The 20,909-nt window shown below is 40.3% G+C and overlaps 1 protein-coding gene across 2 annotated transcripts in view; it reads right to left on the reverse strand.

Moving 5' to 3' along the window:
• ACACA (acetyl-CoA carboxylase alpha) overlaps positions 1-20,909 on the reverse strand; it is a 403,267-nt gene that overhangs the window by 51,962 nt on the left and 330,396 nt on the right. For both annotated transcript variants that reach the window (XR_008888830.1, XM_056557545.1), the window contains exons 50-51: positions 13,279-13,456; positions 10,558-10,670 (exon numbers count right to left, since the gene is read on the reverse strand). Coding sequence is in view for 1 of the 2 variants with exons in the window: in XM_056557545.1 (XP_056413520.1) it covers positions 10,558-10,670; positions 13,279-13,456 (291 nt within the window). In the remaining variant the exon portion in view is untranslated. The remainder of the gene's footprint in view (positions 1-10,557; positions 10,671-13,278; positions 13,457-20,909) is intronic.

Genomic DNA, 20,909 nt, shown 5'->3' on the forward strand with positions numbered 1-20,909 from the left:
CAATAAAGTTAAAGTTCTAGTAACACCCTAGATTCTTAGAAAACATTGAGAAACACTGGGAATATCCTAACAATTTTTTCCTTGGTGTGGACATTACCAATACACCCATCTTTTTAAATTCATGTGTTGAGATAACATGTCATTTCTGCAACAGCCTAAACAAAGACTGTTGGGACAAGGTAAGTGTTCATGTTGAAGCTGCAGGCGATTTCTAAGAAAATACTTAAAAAGCCTAAAATGCCATTTTAAGTCTCCATATTAAGACATCTAAAATTTTGGAATGTATGAGTGTGACCATATATATGTTTATATACTATCTATGCATCTCTCTATATACATACACATGGTAACAAAGTTAGGTTTGATAAATATCCCTAGGTAAATTATAATATGTAAATATCATTAGGACAATAAATAGAACAGCTCTAAATTCTACGTTGATACAAACTGTCTTCTGTTACATGTCCTACTGTAAACACAAAATTGGATACATAAACCAAATCAATTCAAACATGATAAGTATATGAAAAATACAAACTCTCCCACTGACTTTCATAAAGATAATCTCCTAGGGTAATAGAGTCTGAGGGGTTAAAGAAGGCAGTGAACCCCTGGTTAATGATAGAAATTCAGCAGGCAGCATATGATAAATGGAGCTCTCCCTATTTCTGCTGAAGTCAGCATGAACCGTGACCCCACGGCTTGTTTGTGGCAAATGGAGTGCGTGAAATATCAAGGAGCAGTGATCCAGAAGAAGACCAACTTTGACAAATTTTAAATTGGCCAGAAAGAAAAATCTGAAAAAATGCATTACCCTGTATTCTACAATCTTTCCTCCATTCAACTGTACTGAATAAGTAGCCGAACAATATGAGAAAACAAATGAGTTGGTAAGCAATTTTGGATAGCCTATAGAAGATGTTTATCTAAGCCACAAGGCTCGTTTAATTCTCTTCTCAGTCATTCATAAGCACATGCCTTCATGAAAACTGTTCTAAATATTCTAATGTCTTGAAAGCTTATTCGATAATGAAGAGGGCATAGAGGCACACAGTGAACCTGGAGAGCAATATACAGGTGGGAAAGAAACAATGGTGTTAGAAACTAGGAAGCCAAAAATCACGAAAATTAAGAAGTAGGCGCCAGTTGGACGAGGACGTCATGCCGTAGGCACGCACTGGAGTGTGTGTGTGTGGGGGGGGGGGGAGCAGAATAGAGCAGTGATATGGCTAAGGTGCAGGGCTGATAGTGGCTGGAGTGGACGAGGCTGAACTATGGAGCAAAGTGAGGAACAGATGTGATGAGAGGAATGCTGCTGGGGGGAGAAGACATGTTACGACCTTAGATGGAATCAGAAGGAGCAGAGTGGGTATGGTGAGTGATGGGGATGGGTGGAGGCTGTTGCTGCGTCTCCTCACCCCCGCCTGGGGCTGCTGATGGACTGCTCCCAACGTGAGCTCCCAACGTGCGGCCGTGGAGTGCGCTCAGCAGTGCTGTGAACAGCGGGCTCCGGGCAGGACTTTACCTCAAGAAAGCCAGTGAGAAAGGTTACTGAAGGTAAATTATTCAGGGTGCTGCTGAGGGAGGACAGGATGGAAGCCATGATAAGGAATGTCAAGGTTTGGGAGTAAGCAATGTGGTGGTATTCCAGGACTTTACTCAGTATATAATGCATAAACTGTTAACCCTGTGGAAGCTGTTCTTGTTGAAATAGTCTTGTACCTGCACCTATCTATGTATGAATCTTGCACTGTCTAATAAAGTGATGGAAGAAAGTGGGCAGAAGATTCTTTATTTTTTATTTTTATGTATCACATATAAATCAACCTGTGTAAAGATTTAACTCTGGTTGCGCTCCTTGAAGTATATGACCCGCACCTGAATATATTAATTAACCCTGTAAAGATCATTGGATATAAAACAGGGGGAAAAAAATAAGAGGGGATTTGACTTATTGTATAACCATCCTACTAAGCTGGAGGGAAAATGGTGTTAAAACACTAAAATATTAAAGTCTGATTAAGTACTATCCTGAATATTAATCTGAATCTTATTTTGGAACAGGGGAACATCTATTTCTCCCAGAATTCTATAGTCTGAACAGTGAGTGACTCCCCCCCCCCCCCTACTGTATCTTACATGTGACTATTGTGAAACTGAAGGGTAAGAAAAATGTTGTTTTTTGCCCTAATATTTTTCCAGGTGCCGTATATTGGTGTGATAAAACTCGGTGAAGGGGAATGCCTCCAAAATCTACACATGGAAGGTCAGCGAGGAGTAATTCCCTCAAACATACCGCATTAACAGTTGCAGGGAAAATTGAAAAGTACCTCAAGGCCCCCCCCCCCAGTAGCCATAAATACTTGCAGCAGTAGACGTACCTCCCCATCTACTCATAATCCATAACAAATAAATACCATACTGGGGTAATGCTACTCGGTTTTGATGGAGGAAGGAGATATGGGTGGAGATGAGGAAGACCCTGTGGTCAATCCACCGGTATTAAAAGCAATACTAAAAGAATTCCAGCAGTTCAATCAAGCCCTGGCTAACTTAAATATGCAAGTGGGAACACTCTCCGCAGAAATGTCCTTAATGAGGGAAGACATTGGTAAATTGAGAGAGAGGACAACCTTAATGGAAAAAACCGGTCCCCACAATGGAAAAAGAGTTTCTGAGTATGACAGCTGAAATTATTTCCCTGAAGAAGGAAGTGGGAAAGCTGAGAGAGAAGATTATGGATATTGAAGATCGTAATAGACGGAATAACGTCAGACTTGTGGGAATGCCAGAGGGGTTGGAGGGAGGGGATATTAGAGCTTTCTGTGTAAAATGGTTTGAGGAAGTGTTTGGGGCTCAGTGCTTCTCTGCATGGTTTGTTTTGGAACGGGTGAACAGAGTCCCATTTGTGGCGCCCCCTCCAGGCAGCCGCCCAGGACAATATTTTTCTGTTATAATGATAGGGATATTCTGTTGAGGAAAGAGAGAGAGAGATGGCTCCACTGACACATAATGGTTGTGGGAATTGTCGTTAGGATGAGATCTGCCGGGATGGCAGAATTGGATGGGAAGGGGGAGGTGGAGGGCTCCCTGTGTGGGAAGGTTTTTTTTCTCTTTTTTTCTTCTTATCCTTTGAGTTAAATGGCATTTAAAATCATTCTATGAAATGTCCGTGGGATGGGAGAAAGACGCAAAAGACAGAAGAGACAGTTTTTGATAGGGTAGAAAAATTTCTTCCGCCAGTGATAGCCCTGGTTGAAACTCATGTAAGTGCTGAAACGGAGCAATCATTGGATAGGAAGTGGGCGAAAATTGTATTACACTCAAAATTTTCTATGTTCTCCTCAGGGGTGTCATTATATTTTCATAGGAGTCTTCCAATTGAAATAATTGAAAAATCTATTGACCATCGGGGTAGATTTATCTTTGTGCTTAATTTAGAGAGCAAATGTTGATATTGGCTTTTTTATTTTTTATATCTCCCTCCATTTCAGGTGGGTCCATTGAATTCCCTTTTGGAATTTTCAAAAGGGAAAGAGGATATTCCAATGTTTTATTTGGGATGACCTTAATAGCATAATGGACAACGAGAAATATAGGAGGAGCGTTGGGAGTAGTAAAGATCAGTCTAAATCACCCCAAAAGTAATTGGCTAGATTATTGGGAGAATTGGGCTGGAAAGATATTTGGAGACAATTATATCCGACAAAAGACATGTTCTCATGTTATTCAACTTCCCATCAGTCAGCCTCTTTTGTAATGAAAGTGGTCTTTCAATGGTTAAAGATATGTCATACCACCCCAAGTCGATATCGGACCATGGACTAGTAACAATTGCTCGGACGTTCACATAACTTCCAAGTAAATCCATATTGGCTGAATATTACTGATTATAGAATTAGTTCAACGTTAATTGAAACTCAGCTCAAAGAATTTTTAGATATAAATTATGCATCTACATCTATCCAAATAGTGTGGGACTCGCATATCACATAAGAGGAAGGAATTTGGATAAGTGGAGAAAAAAATTGAAGGAGGAAGTAATGGAGAGTCAGAGGGATTTTGCTAGGAACCCGGTACAAAAACAACATGACTGTTTGAAAAAAATCACAAAATAATTTTAAGGAATTTTTGCAGGAAAAGGCTCAACATAAAGCCTTTTTTCGGGGGGCAGGAGCAGTTTATTGAAGGAGCTAAACAGGGTAGTTTGTTGGCCAAATTACTCAAAGTACAAAGGGGTAGTATGGATATTGGAAGTTTATTGTTGGCGGGAGGAGAAATAGTAACCCAACCAAAAGAAATATGGCAGAAGGTTGTTGAGTTTTTTTTCTAGCTTATATAAATCGGAGGTTACATTTTCTGAGAGTAAATGGGAGTTATTTATAGGGTGGATAAAGCTACCCAAACTTACTGAATTATTAAGGGAACATCTGGAAAGACCTATAAATTTGGAGAAAATTAAAACTGCCCTTGACTCCCTATCTGCCCTAAAACCAATCTCCTTGTTGAATTGTTAGCAAAAATATTGGCACATAGGTTGGTTGAGGTAATACTAACACTGATTCATGCAGATCAGTCCGGTTTAATTCCGGGTAGACAAATTCATGATAATATAGCAAGGGTTTTGGCTAGCATGCAGATTGCCCTGTCATTGGATGCTATGAAAGCCTTTGACAGGGTGGAATGGGAGTTCCTATGGCGAGTCATGGACCAGTTTGGGTTTGGTGAAAGGTTTATTAGATGGGTTGAACTGTTATATAATAACCCCCTCGCTAGTATAATAATTAATAGAAGACTGACGGACTCCTTCCCATTGTCTAGGGGAACTAGACAAGGCTGCCCCCTCTCCCCGCTCCTTTTTGTACTATTTATAGAACTACTGGCTGAGGCAGTTAGGAGGTCGGTAGATATAAGGGGGTTTGGAATAAAGGAAGAAAATAATAAGATCCTTTTATACACCGACGATATGATTCTATTTTTAGATAAACCAAATTATATGATACCAAGTGTCATGAAAATTGTTGATGAATTTGGAGAAATATCTGGAATGAAGGTAAATTGGGAGAAAGCTTTCTTATTGCCAGTAGTAGAAGGGACAGAGTTAATAGATCAGGGAATAACGTGTTTAAAATCAGGTGAATCCCTAAATATCTAGGAATAGAAATTACATCAAGTAGTAAATCATTCATGGAAGCAAATATTAAACCATTGAAAGAAAAAAATCAAGAAAAAATTAAGCAAATGGCATAAACTACCGTTAAGCGCTGCGGAATCTGTAGGCGCTATATAAATAAATAAATAAAAATAAATCACAGGCAGACCGAGTGGCAGCAGTAAAGATGATTTTTTTACCGCAAATTCTGTATGTTGTTATCAGGGCTGCACCGGTATGGGTACCGGATTCCTGGATTAAAGGTTTAGAAGCAATTCTTAATATATTAATATGGGGACGTGGTCGAAATAAAATTCTCATCTCTTACTCTTCCGGAAGAGAAAGGTGGATGGGCACTGCCAAACTTAAAATGTTATCTCCTGGTGGCTAAAGTACAGGATATAAAACAAGGTAGTAAGAATAGTATCTTGGAACCCATGATAAATTTTTACTCAAGGGTCTATGGAGGAATCTTAGAGTCACAACTGAGGGAGCACTCATCAACATTTTTTTCAATATTTGAGATACATTATAAGGCTTGGAATGAAATAAAACATATTTGTGGAATAAGACAGTTTTGGATGCACGAGGATTTGGGGAATTATAAAGTTTGTGACTTTAATTGAGGCTTAGAGAGGCAACTATGGAAACAAGGGGGTACTGAATTTGTGTATCAGCTTTACAATCAGGGGGATTTGAGACCCTTTGACACACTGAGGTTAGAATATAATATCGGGGAAGGGAAAGATTTTTTTTATTTTCAATTAAAGGAAGCAGATAGATACACAAATGATAGAGATACATTTGTAATAGGAACACAAACTTCTTACGTATATTATGCAATCACAGAGTACAGAATGTTTACGTATATTATGCAATCACAGAGTACAGAATGTTTACGTATATTATGCAGTCACAGAGCACAGAATTTACAACAGTTTAATTCACGAAACCCCATCTATATTTCAAGAGCAGATCAAAGTTAAGTGGGAGAGAGATATAGGCCCCCTGGAAGGTTCGACATGGGAGGAAATTTTGAATAATATGGTGCTGGGGTCCTCGAATAAAAAATTTAAGTTTTTGCAATTAAGGATTGTTTATAGACTATATTATTCTCCCATATTTCTTGAGTCGATTGGCTGTAGGCAAGACTATTTGTCCAAAGTGTTCGATGGATAAAGCAAATGTTACACACTTGGAGTTGAAGAAATGTGAGGGGTTTCTGGGTGCATATTGAGGATTGTCTGGGGAAAAATTTTTAAGAAAACAATAAGTTTTTGTATTAGATCTGCCATTTTGGGTGATATGAATGATTTTGGGAATTTGAAGGATCTGCTGCTGAAAGTGGTAACACTTGCAAAATATCTGATAGTATGGAAATGGTTTGACCTAATCCCCTACATATTGAACAGTGGCTATGTTTGGTGGAGAGGATTAAAAGATATGAAAGTTATAGAATAGGCAACTCAAAGAAAAAAAAAACTTTGAAAGAGTATGGGGCAAGTGGTAGTTAGTCTGGTTATTTGTGACATCTAAAGCGGCCATTTACGAATGATAAATATGTCTTTTTTTCACACAGGGAGGGGGAGAGGGGGAGGCAGTGGGAGTGGGGGAGGTAATGTATGCTGTGTTAAATGATTGAAATATTTTTGTATGAATATAATAAATAAATAAAAAGGATTAAAAAAAAAGTAGGTAGCAGGGATTTGGTCGGTATTATTGCTGTGCTGGGAAGACGTATCTGGTGTATATTCAACTAGCTGGTTCCCAATATGATCTTCATATTTAAGGTACCAACAACTGAGTCTAAAATAGGGGCAATTCCAAGAACAAATCTTTATTAGCTAGAACCGCTCCAAGAAATGATGGTGAATTGGTAAGGCTGGGTTCACATCACGTTTTTGCCATACGGTTTTCAATCAGTTTTTCTAAAGAAAACTGTATGGCAAAAAAACGGAACCGTATGGGAAAAAGTAAATCGTATGCATTTTTAAACCGTATACTGTTTTTAAAAGTGCATTTCGGTTCCGTCCATTTTTCTTGGGAAAAAAAAAACCCCATACGTTTTTGAAAATGTTGTCCGTTTTTAATGGCAGGGTTGTTGGGTGGGGACTTTAGGGTGCAAATGCGCATGTGCAAAGTAAAAACCATACACGGTTTCCCGTATGGAACCGTATACATGTGCGTTTCCCATTGATGTCCATGTTAAAAAGAACGTATGCGGTTGCAGTATGGTTTTTAAACCGTGGTCACATTTCAGACACGTTTTCGATTTGCTTGGGAGTACTGGAACATATGCCAATTTATTTTAGCAAGTGCCAGATATTACTGTACAATTGTACATCCCCTTGTGTGTTGTCACACGTTTGACATGTGATGTACATAGAAGAAATGGGGCCCCATAGCAAATATCAATACGAGCCTCTTATTTTGACCCCCCCTCCCGCAAGGACAGAAAGGTCTAGTATTATTTCTTTACATGACCCATTAATCAATACTGCCCCCTTCATTAATTTGCTGACAATGCAGTTTTCTGGAGAGAGACATTATGCACACTTTCTTACATAGAAAAAAATGGGACCAACTGAGAGAGGGCATCCTTTCTCCAAGGGCCCCATAGCAGCCGCATGGTCTGCCACTATGATACATAAGCCATTTTTGCCTTAAGTCTCACAAGATCCATTTCAATGTGTGCAACCAGCACTCAATACATGTCCCCGGACAATAAATATCCATGACCCACATTACAGTAACTGCACCGAACACAACACATTAAAATAATGCCCCCTGCTCCCTATGACATACTACGTCAATCATCAACAGGACTACAAAAAGCTATATCTCAGGAACCCGGGGAAGGATGTGTTAAGAGTTTGATGATGAACATTAAAAAAAAGGTATGTGATCTGTATGTGACCAAGCTATCTAAAGGTTATACTAAATTGTTGGATTATTTTTTTCTTATTTTTTTTTAGAGACTACAGGCCCTCTTTAAAAAAAAAAATAGTGGACGTTAGATGATTTAATAGCACAACACTCTTATTGCTATTTTACATTGTAAGCTTATGAGCATGACCCTTTCTCCTTATGTTTATAATATTACATCTTACCTGATGGTAATTGTATGCTACTCTGCAACTTACTGTACACTGCTCTAGAAAATGTTGGCACTTTATTATTATTACTTTTCTTTCCCTCCTGCTGTCACAGCTCATCCTGACAGCCAATCCCTCTCCACGTGCAAAGACATGCCTGACTGAATCTATGCCTGTAGCTCAAGAACAAGAAAAAAAAATCCCAGCTAGTCACTACAGAGGCTGAATCTTCATTTAATGTATTCTACTTATGTCAGTACAGTATGTGTAACTGCAAATACCTTAAAATAAACATGCATATAGCTTACTAGTGGTCTAAAACCGTAACTCCAAATATATAATGTATTTGCAAGAAATTCAGTTCAAAAACCAAATGTGGGGCCACATTAACATCATGCAAGTTTATTATATTGACAATATTAAACCTGCTATATGTGAGCCATGTATGCTCCCAATCCGTATGAAAAACAACCATAGCCCTAAGTTTAGTTGACTATGCTTTTAAATCCAAGTGATCCACAGTTAAAACCAACCATACAGTATACCTTTTTTCAATGGGAGTCAAAGGGCAACACATACAATTGTAGAAATATTTTGGCATATACAGTACAGACCAAAAGTTTGGACTCACCTTCTCATTCAGAGTTTTCTTTATTTTCATGACTATGAAAATTGTAGATTCACACTGAAGGCATCAAAACTATGAATTAACACATGTGGAATTATAGACATAACAAAAAAGTGTGAAACAACAGAAAATATGTCATAGGCTGGGTTCACACCATGTTTAGTTAACGGCTGGGAGGAGGGGGGGCGGGGCTTAATCGTGGCGCCCACACTCAGCCGTATTCGGGAACCGTATTTAATGCATGTCTATGAGCCAACCGGATTGAACCGCAGCCTCTGGTTGGCTTCGTTTTCAGCCGTATGCGGTTTCCTGACCGCAGGCAAAAAGGTGGTCGACCGCGTTTTTGCCTACGGTCGGGAAACCGCATACAGCCCGGCACCTACTGCTATGGTCCATAGGCCATAGCAGTAGATGTGACCCCGGGCTGGAGGAGCGGTGACCGGAACACTGTGGGGGCAGCAGTACAGACATACAGCCTCCAGCCGTACACTGTATATGGCTGGAAGCTGTATGTCTGTGGGGTGGGGGGAAGCTGCCTACTATTGTGGGGGAGCTGCCTAATATTGTTGGGGGGCAGCTGCCTACAAATGTGGGGGGGGGGAGCTGACTAATATTGTTGGGGGGCAGCTGCCTACAAATGTGGGGGGGAGCTGCCTAATATTGTGGGGGGAGCTGCCTAATATTGTTGGGGGGGGGGGGGAGCTGCCTAATATTGTTGGGGGGGGGGAGCTGCCTAATATTGTGGGGGTGCGGGGGAGCTGCCTACAAATGTGGGGGGAGCTGCCTAATATTGTTGTGGGGAGCTGCCTAATATTGTGGGAGAACTGCCTACTATTGTGGGGGAACTGCCTACTATTGTGGGGGAACTGCCTACTATTGTGGGGGAACTGCCTACTATTGTGGGGGAACTGCTGACCTAATGTGGGGGGAGCTGCCTACTATTGTGGGGGAACTGCCTAATATTGTTGGGGGGAGCTGCCTAATATTGTAGGGGAAATGCTGACCTAATGTGGGGGAGCTGCCCACTATTGTGGGGGAGCTGCCTACTATTGTGGGGGAGCTGCCTATTAATGTGGGGGAGCTGCCTATTAATGTGGGGGAACTCCCGTCCTAATGTGGGGGAATCTAATGAGCGGAGCGCTGCATTTTACCAGAAGATGGGGAGAAGTCATTTTCGGTTTCGGTATCGGCCTGACATTTTTTTTTATTTCGGTTTCGTTTCGGTTCTGAAATTTCCATTTCGGTGCACCTCTACTGGGAACTCCTTCAAGACTGTTGGAAGACCATTTCAGGTGACTACCTCTTGAAGCTCATCAAGAGAATGAGTGTGCAAAGCAGTAATCAAAGCAAAAGGTGGCTACTTTGAAGAACCTAGAATATGACATATTTTCAGTTGTTTCACACTTTTTTGTTATGTATATAATTCGACATGTGTTAATTCATAGTTTTGATGCCTTCAGTGTGAATCTACAATTTTCATAGTCATGAAAATAAAGAAAACTCTGAATGAGAAGGTGTGTCCAAACTTTTGGTCTGTACTGTATGTTTGGCATATACACCTGTAAGTGCTTTGAAGCAGTTTCAAAAATACTTGTCTGTGTATCATTTTATGGATAGGCTACAGTTACAATGCATAACATTTGTGTATATAAATGTTTAGCAGTAAAAATACAAGCACCCACCTAATCTCTCAGCCAGGTGAATGTAAACTGGATCTACTCTCCTCATTGTCTTCACCAAATCTTTTCTCCTGAACTTTATTTCAACAGTGCCTTCTGGTTCCAGAACACCACCCCTGTGAACAAAAAAAATAAATAAGTAAAGATACATTAAATTACATAAAACAGGGCGATGACATATATCTTGATTTCTCCAAAGCATTTGATACTGTGCTACATAAACGGTATATGAATATCAAATGTATATATATATGTATGTAAGTGCTAAGTAAGTCCCCCTTTACATATCTCCGGTGTCCGTTGTCTTGTCCCTCCGGCTCTGCAAAAGCTGCGCCGGAGGGAAAATGAAACCAGAACCGATCCCATTCATTTGAATGGGAACGTTCACAATCAAAGGGCGTCTCAGTTTAGACACCGGATGATTTGACTTGCCGGAACGTCGTAGACAGGGAAACGCATCTTGCTGCGTCCCCCCGTCCATGCTGCATACCTGTCAGGCGGCTTCAGATGTCGGACCCCATGTTTCTCTATGGAGCGCTGGAGGCATTGACAGACAGAACTGAAAGTACACTGCAAGCATCGGCTTTTGCCGGTGAGTGGGTGGTATTTTGGGAGGGATCACTGTACAGGAAGTACAGTTCTCCCAACTTCCTTAATAAAGCTGTGGATAAAAAGGTAGGCCTAATCCTGGTGGGCTAGTGGTACTTGCAAAAAATCTGTATTGCCAAACCAGGGTGCCTCCCAGCATTAGACAGGGTGCGTCCAGCACTGGAACTCCCAGCATGCCCGCTGGGACCTGCAGGGAGTTGTAGTTTTGTAACAGCAGAAGGCACCCTTGTTGTGAGACAATGTAGTATTCATTGTACCAGTTTAGAACCAGGATTTTCTTCATTTTGGCAAGTAATGTTCTTCGCCACTACACTTTCAATTTCCTACCTACTGACCCATATAAGGGTATGTTTTTTGCGCCACCAATTATACTGTATGACATCACTCATTTTACCACCAAATCTACAATGCTGCTGTGTTTTAAAAATTGTTAAAAATGTATTTAAATTTTATTTTTTGGGGCAGCTTTAGCTTCCATGCAGTGCACTAAAATTACAAAATCTTTATTCTGTAGGTCCATAGGATTACAACAATTCTTTCTCTTTTTGTCTGGTATGAAGAGACCAAAAATACACAATCTTTAAAAAATAAAGAAACACTACCATTTCCCATCATGGAAAAAAACTGAGGCTCTGAAAAACTGATGGCACCTGATGGCAAATGATGACAACAGATGGTTTTGACTGATGACAAGTTATGCACTTTTTGAGTATCAATCGTGCCATCAGTTGTGAACAGTTTATGTAAAAAAACAGCCTGACACAACTGACATATGTAAACCTAGCCTAACTGGTGATAGGAAACAGAGGGTAGTTACTAATAGGACATACTCTGATGGGGTGCCAGTTTCTAATGGGGTACCACAGGGGTCAGTTCTGGGCCCTATTCCTTTTAATATATTTGTGAATGACCTTGTAGAGGTATTGTATAGTGCAGTGGTCTTCAACCTGCAGACCACCAGATGTTTCAAAACTACAACTCCCAGCATGCCCGGACAGCCGATGGCTTTCCGGGCATGCTGGGAGTTGTAGTTTTGAAACATCTGGAGGTCCGCAGGTTGAAGACCACTGGTATAGTGTCTAGTAGTAGTAGTAAGTATCAATCTTTGCAGAAACTAAGCTCTGTAAAGTGGTTAACACAATAAAGGACACTGTTACAAAAGGATCGGGATAGGTTGGAGGCTTGGGCTGGGAAGTGGCAGATGAGTTTCAATATGAATAGATGTAAGGTTGGAGTAAAAAAATCCAGGCTGGAGTTATGTATTATATGGGGAAAAATACTGGGGACTACAGACATGGAAAGAGTTTTAGTCGAAAGTAAATTTAGCTGTAGTGACCAGTGTCGGGCAGCTGCTGCCAAGGCTAATAAAATCATGGGGTGCATCAATAGGGGCAGAGATACCCATGACAAGGAAATAATTCTACCGCTGTACAAATCACTAGTCAGACCACACATGGAATAGTGTGTACAGTACTGGGCCCCAGTGTACAAGAAAGATATAGTGGAGTTGAAGAGGGTTCAAAGACTGGCAACCAGAGTAATACGGGGAATAGGAGGACTACAGTACACAGAAAGATTATCAGAATTAGGGTTATTTAGTTTAGAAAAAAGAAGGCTTAGGGGAGACCTAATAACTATGTATAAATATATCAGGGGACAGTACAGAGATCTCTCCCATGATCTATTTATACCCAGGACTGTATCTAAAGGAGGCATTCTCTACGTCTAGAGGAAAGAAGATTTCTACACCAGACCAGATGGGGTTCTTTACTGTAAGAGTAATTTAGAGTAAGGATTTTTTTCTGATTGCAATATTTGAAGTCAGGAATGAATTTTTCCTGTTATGTGGTAACACATATCTTACAAATGTATACATTAATATCCTTGTTTATGAAGAACTAAGTTCTTGTTGCCAGGATATAATGTTGTTCATAAAGGACTAAAATAATAACACTATGACATAATCATTCAAAATTGCTTTATAACTATTGCACACACTAAAATATCTATTCTTGCATAGTTGCAGCAGTGGAGGTAGAAAGCAGAGAAATTGCTATTACAAAAAAGAAAATTACCAAAATAATAAAAAGGTATGCACAGTATCAAAGGTCTTACCTGCTCTCTTTATCAGCATACATTTCCATGTGCCTTGGATTAATTGTTGAGTCAATTACTACCCATGAACCTCCTCTCAGCTCAGCTTGAGGTGGTATGTACACCAGCACAGGCTGTTGGTATTCACGTAATCCATCCACAATGTATGCTCCAAACTTCAGTACTTGATCATACATATCTGTAGATATGCAAAGCTGTTATCTTAGTCTTAGTGTAAAGTTTATATATTAGAATTTTAGCCAGTATTATCCTTCCAGTTGAAGTATAAATGACATGTTATTAATAGGAAGAACCACTTAAAAGCTGTGTACAAGTTAGAAAAGCATTTTTTTGTTCTTGCATTGTACTTACCAATGTGCAAAAAACATTTCACATGTATCTCTTTATAAAAAAATTGCATACTTCTACAGCCTTTACAATGTGCTTTATCTCTCTCTACTTGTACATCATCTATATGATTCTCCCTTGCCTTGTGTTTGTTCTCCTACCTCTCTCCAGCTTGTGTGAGCTGTCCTCTAAGTTTTTTTTCTCTTACCAGCCTACTATCTGAGCTTGTGTGTAACTTCCTCCTGCTGTTATCTCAAACACAGATGTTGGAAAAATTCTCTCAGACTCTGACGGACATAGGATTCTCTTATTAGCAACTTAGTGGTAGAAATTTTCTAAGAAAGACTATTTAGAATGTTGCTTTATTTTGCATTAAAAAGAAAAAACTCAGTGCAAAGGTGTTCAGAACTATCATAGGATAGTGTTTATGCTAGAGTGGGCCATCTTACTTTAGTTGCTACTAGAGATGAGCGAAGTTACAGTGATTAGATTCGTCACAAACTTCTCAGCTCGGCAGTTGCTGACTTTAGCCTGCATAAATGAGTTCAGCTTTCAGGTGCTCCGGCAGGCTGGAGACTCTCTCCTAGGACTGTATCCACCTTTTCCAGCCCACCGGAGCGCCTGAAAGCTGAACTCATTTATGCAGGCTAAAGTCAGCAACTGCCGAGCTGAGAAGTTCGAGACGAATCAAATCACTGTAACTTATAAAAATAAATTATATATATATATACACATACACGCACACACACACTGCGGGGCAAAAAAGTATTTAGTCAGCCAGCCACCATTTGTGCAAGTTTTCCCATTTAAAAAGATGAGAGCGGCCTGTAATTTTCATCATAGGTATATCTCAACTATGAGAGACATAATGAGAAAAAAAATCCATAAAATCTCTGTCTGATTTTTAACCCCTTAAGGACTCAGCCCATTTGGGCCTTAAAGGGGTACTCCCACCCTAGACATCTTATCCCCTATCCAAAGGATAGGGGATAAGATGTCTGATCGCGAGGGTCCTGCCGCTGGGGACCCCCGCATTATTCCATGTGGCACCCACCTCTTTTTACACCGGAACCGCTGGTGTATGGTGCGCATGGTGGGAGCATCGCTCCGATGCTCGTGGTTATGCATAAAACGTAAATGTACGTCCTGGTGCGTTAAGTACCAGCTCACCAGGATGTACATTTACGTCCTGTGTCGTTAAGGGGTTAATGAATTTGTTTGCAAATTATGGTGGAACGTAAGTGTTTGAGCAATAACAAAAGTTCATCACAATACTTTGTTATATACCCTTTGTTGGCAATGACAGAGGACAAACGCTTTCTGTAACATTTCACAAGGTTTTCACACACTGTTGCTGGTATTTTGTACAATTCCTCCATGCAGATCTCCTCCACAGCAGTGATGTTTTGCGGCTGTCACTGGGCAACACAGACTTTAAACTCCCTCCAAAGGTTTTCTATAGGGTCTAGATCTAGGCCACTCCAGAACCTTGAAATGCTTCTTACGAAGCCACTCCTTCGTTGGCTGGGGGGTCTGTTTGGGATCATTGTCATGCTGAAAGACCCAGCAACGTTTCATCTTCAATGTCTTGCTGATGGAAGGAAATTTTCACTCAAAATCTCACGATACATGGCCCCATTTATTCTTTCTTTTACACAGATCAGTCGCCTTGGTCCCTTAGAAGAAAAACAGCCCCAAAGCATGCTGTTTCCACCCCCATGCTTGACAGTAGATATGGTGTTTTTTGGATGCAACTCAGCATTCTTTCTCCTCCAAACACGACAAGTTGAGTTTTTACCAAAAATTTCTACTTTGGTTTCATCTGACCATATGACATTTTCCCAATACTCTTCTGGATCATCAAAATGCTCTCTAGCAAACTTCAGATGGGCCTGGACATGTACTGGCTTAAGCAGGGGGACACGTCTGGCACTGCATGATTTGAGTCCCTGGCGGCATAGTGTGTTACTGATGGTAGCCTTTGTTACTTTGGTCCTAGCTCTCTGCAGGTGATTCAATAGGACCCCCGTGTGGTGCCCCCTGTGTATTGGAACTGTTCAGAGTTGAAGCAAAGCCCCATAGCAAACCTCTTCTACTCTGTGCAGTTCCCGAGACAAGCAGAGATGTCAGCAGAGAATACTGTTGCCAGACAGAAAAGAACAACTCAATTTCAGCAGCTGATAATTATTGGTAGTATTAAGATTTTTCAATAGAAGTAATTTACAAATCTGTTTAACTTTCTGGAGCCAGTTGATATTAAAAAAAAAAGTTTTTCCCTGGAATACCCCTTTAAAGTTTGTTTTATTTGTTATTGCAGCCCAGGCACAGGGAGACAAAAAATGTTTATGCTGCATATCTCCTTTAAAAAGATGAGAGAGGCCTGTCATTTTCATCATAGAAATACCTCAACTATAAGAGACAGAATGAGAAGAAAAAAAATCCATAAAATCACATTGTCTGATTTTAAAAAAATGTATTTGCAAATTATGGTGGAAAATAAGTATTTGGTCATCTACAAACAAGCAAGATTTCTGGCTTTCTCAGACCTGTAACTTCTTCTTTAAGAGTCTCCTCTGTCCTCACTGGTTACCTGTATTAATGGCACCAGTTTGAACTTGTTATCAGTATAAAAGACACCTGTCCACAACCGTAAACAGTCACACTCAACACACCACTATGGCCAAGACCAAAGAGCTGTCGAAGGACTCCCTCATCTGGAACTCATCGCAAGATCTCATCCCGTGGTGTCAAAATGATCACAAGAACGGTGAGCAAAAGTACCAGAACCACACAGGGGGACCTAGTGAATGACGTGCAGAGAGCTGGGACCAAAGTAATAAAGGCTACCATCAGTAACACACTACGCCGCCAGGGACTCAAATCATGCAGTGCCAGACATGTCCCCCTGCTTAAGCCAGTACATGTCCCGGCCCGTTGGAAGTTTGCTAGAGAGCATTTGGATGATCGAGAAGAGGATTGGGAGAATGTCATATGGTCAGATGAAACCAAAGTAGAACTTTTTGGTAAAAACTCAACTTGTCGTGTTTGGAAGAGAAAGAATGCCGAGTTGCATCCAAAGAACACCATACCTACTGTGAAGCATGGGGGTGGAAACATCATGCTTTGGGGCTGTTTTTCTGAAAAGGGACCAGGACGACTGATCCGTGTATAGGAAAGACTGAATGGGGCCATGTATCGTGAGATTTTGAGTGAAAACCTTCTTCCATCAGTAAGGGCATTGAAGATGAAACATGCCTGGGTCTTTCAGCATGACAATGATCCTAAACACAACGCCTGGGCAACGAAGGAGTGGCTTCGTAAGAAGCATTACAAGGTCCTGAAGTGCCCCAGCCAGTCTCCAGATCTCAAGAAAACCTTTGGAGGGAGTTGAAAGTCTGTGTTGCCCAGCGATAGCCCCAAAACATCACTGTTCTAGAGGAGATCTGCATAGAGGAATGTGCCAAAATACCAGCAACAGTGAGTGAAGACCTTGTGAAGACTTACAAACGTTCGACCTCTGTCATTGCCAACAAAGGGTATATAACAAAGTATTGAGATGAACTTTTGTTATTGACCAAATACTTATTTACCACTATAATTGGCAAATAAATTCTTAAAAAATCAGATAATGTGATATTATGGATTATTTTTTCCTCATAGTTGAGGTATACCTATGATGAAAATTACAGGCCTCTCATCTTTTTAAGTGGGAGAACTTGCACAATTGGTGGCTGACTAAATACTTTTTTGCCCCACTGTTAGAGCCGAACATGCCAATATAACCCTAGGGCCAGCGATCAGACAAATGAGCAACAGTAGTTCATTGGCGGATTGCTTTTTTGACAAGTTAAAAAAAGCATAGTTTGTTAGACACACATCTTCCAGTGTACTAGGGGATGTGTGACTGACAAATGATAAAAGGAAAGGCTGCACAGATGCTTCAGTGATCATAAGTGCAGCCCTGCCCGCACAACTGTTGGACCTTGAAATAGGCTCTGTAAACGAATGCTGATCTACGAGATCGATGCCTGTTTACTGTGCATGTTGGGCCATCTAGTAGGGCCCTAAGACTTCAGGGAGGGCAGATCACACATGCTATATAGTATCAGGGTAGATAGGGAGGAGAGGCCACACCACAGTCAGCAGGGGAGGGAGTGGATCACACAGGCTGCATATGAGTATAACGAGAGAAGAAAGCATCAATGAGGCTGTGCAGGGGAAGAGGAAGGGGAGATTACACACTCCTCTGTATCAGTGTCTGTCAGCACAATGGGGAGGATGTGTGTTACATCCAGAAAACTGAGAGCTCACATCTATCATACATTTCTGGGAGGGACATACCCACATGAGAAATGACTGTAACTAGAAACAGGTTGCAAAGTGTACATCAATGGGTCTGAAAGATAATCTGAAACCTAAACTTTTGTGCAACTTTTCAAGACGACTGATAACACATGTAGCCTTTCTTCTTATTTACCTAATATCTGTATAAAAGGTGCTCCTAAGCATCCAGATTTGCCGGGAATTGTAGCCAGGTCCACTGTACTTATCATAATACAGATTTCAGATATGGGCACTAGGTTAAAACTTTATTTTTGGTCAAAAACTGGCTGACACAACATCACTTGAGGTAGGGACACCGGAACCAGCAGGGGACCATTGCTCCTTTTGATGTTTTATGGCATAGACCATTGTAAAAAAATAAAACAATAAAAAAGATTGTAAACCAAATCACCAGGATTGCTGAAATGTGTCCATTGCTAAGATGTAAGAATAGTGATTATCACTTGTTTGGCTAACAGCTATCTCATGTGTATGGCAAGATTTACAGAGGGCTAAGCCAGTCTCTTATAATATTCTTTAACCTTTGCAACAGATTAGACATAGTATTTGTTAACTGAAATTCACTAAGTTGCTTGCCTGTAGCTGACCTCCTTGGTCTGTGTTGCTGATCAGGAAAAAAATTATTCGGGTACATGAGGGATTGCTTCTGGTGAAACTCATCTATTCATTGGGCTGTCATTGAACTTTTAACTACCGTATATCATTTTTCCACATCTCTGTTAAATAAAGCTGGGAAATATTGCCATGTTCAGCAATAAGATGGGTCGAAATAGAACTTTAATAAAAATCCAGCAGCATGGGCTAGGGGACTGAAGGTCCAGTATGTCTTCCGTAACCGTTAACATTTACTTGAAGTATCTCCATATAAGCAAATTAGAGCCCAAAAATGATTGAGAAGCAGCAAGAATCCTCAAACTGTTGGAAACACAGAAGAAAGGGTAGCTCTGTGTGTGACAAGCAGCTGCAGCTTCTGCTCATCACATACAGATTAGCTTGTGTCAGAGTACATCTATATCTGAGAGGATATTAACATGCAATGATAGACAGGATCTGCAAAGGGATATATGCATTTGTGTGTCATTGGAACCTGGTCAAAAACACATAAAATACTGCACAGCCAGTTAGAGAACATGCAGGGATTACATAGTAGCTCACTAAACATGCAATGCCTTCAGAGCAAAGCTTTAAATGAACTACATACACTGTACAAAACTATAGATCTAGAAATCTAAATTATATATTTTTTTTAAATGATCACTTTTTTTGTAGGTGGCTTTTTCCTTTAATTAAATATTAGGGGATTTGCAATACTATTAAACAGCTGTCTGAACAGTAGCAATGGGGTTAATTTCACCTAAATTTACATCCTTTCAGACAAATCATGCAGAGTCTGGGGCCCCACTGCTAATTTCTAGTAAATTTCACGCTTGATGTCTTACTGTTGTGGGTCATTGCCACTTCATCTAAATAAACTGCTTCCAAATAGTTACTTCATAAAAATATTCACTTGATTTTTATAATTTAATTTTACATTATATGGAATAGCCTTCTGGCCACAGACAACTCATTGGAGAAACTCTGAGCACAATCTTGATATGTTTTTTGTTCCTTGCCTGAATTAGACCTCCCAGGCCGAGTAGTAAAGAGGTTTTTTTTCTCTCTTCACTAATGTCAATTTTCAGCATAGCCAGAGCTTTCTTTAATCTTTTCCTACTCATTACACACAATTTTGTAGTAATTTTACCCACAGTGCAATTGGCTTCTCGTGGTGTGTTTGTGTGCTCTTAGAGGTGGTGTAATTGTTTATTTTGCCTTCCTGCATAATACCCTTCCAGCACTGAAACCAGAAATGCTCAGAAACACCCAAAGGGCTTCCAAGACTGACAAGCTACACTTAAACATGCTTCTATACACAGGATAATGGCAATAGAGCCATGTCCCGAAAACTAATGGGAAATCTTTAACGATTTCTTTTCTGCTTCAAATCAGGGGAAAAAAACAATATATTTCCCCAGGATTCCTTGTTTTGTACACTGCAAGAAACATGTTTGTCAGTAATATTACAGACAAAACATAGCAATAGAATGCTGTGGGCTTAGTCCACTCACATTCCTTTGCGTTATTTTTCCCCAAACGTTTCTGGTGATAATTTGTTCAGATCACCAAGAAATTTACTTCTGTCACATTATTTTAATACATACAGTCTTTGTGGTAGAACAGGTAGAGAGTAGAAAAATCCCTATGCACTGGCATTTTTTCCCCAATTTGTTTTGTAGATTGAGATTTATCAAAATTGTTGTATAATGCAAGTATGTATAATCTTAACTGGATTTAATTGTGGAAAACAAATACTTAAAAGGGTACTCTAGGGAACTAAACCCATAGCCCACCCTTTCCCTCTCACCAACCTATTTATTTGTCTAAATATCATTCATTAGCTTTACAGAGTAGTATCCCTTTCTTGTTGTCACTTACATTGGAATGACATCATTCAGCCATCCACTCTCTAAGAGCAGCCTCTCCCTTCTGAGAAACATAGACCAGTGTCCTGCACTGATGAGTCATGCTCCCTTTCATGCTAAGAACAGGGATGTGTGTGCACCCTTAGCCAATCAGACACTGAACCTCTCTTTGCTGCTTAGAGTAGGACGATGAGGTCTGCTCACAGAGAGTGAGCTGGCTGAGCTGCAATGATTGTCGGGGATGTAGGCATGCAAAGGGGAGGATGGCAAATAATATCAAGCAGCCAGATAGGAAAACAGGGGCCACGCATATCAGGCAGAATGGTTTATAGGGAACATATCCAGGTAGTGTGGTGGCTTTAGAGCTTTTTATATATATACTTCACTGGAGTACCCCTTTAAAGTATACTGTACAGCTATGTTCACATTACACAAAAAAATAAAGGCATATTTGCATTTTTGCTGTTCATAATTGAAAAATCAGGCTTTGTTTTGCTG

This window comes from Hyla sarda, chromosome 2 (genome assembly GCF_029499605.1).
Source record: "Hyla sarda isolate aHylSar1 chromosome 2, aHylSar1.hap1, whole genome shotgun sequence".
In the NCBI taxonomy this organism is placed as follows: domain Eukaryota; kingdom Metazoa; phylum Chordata; class Amphibia; order Anura; family Hylidae; genus Hyla; species Hyla sarda.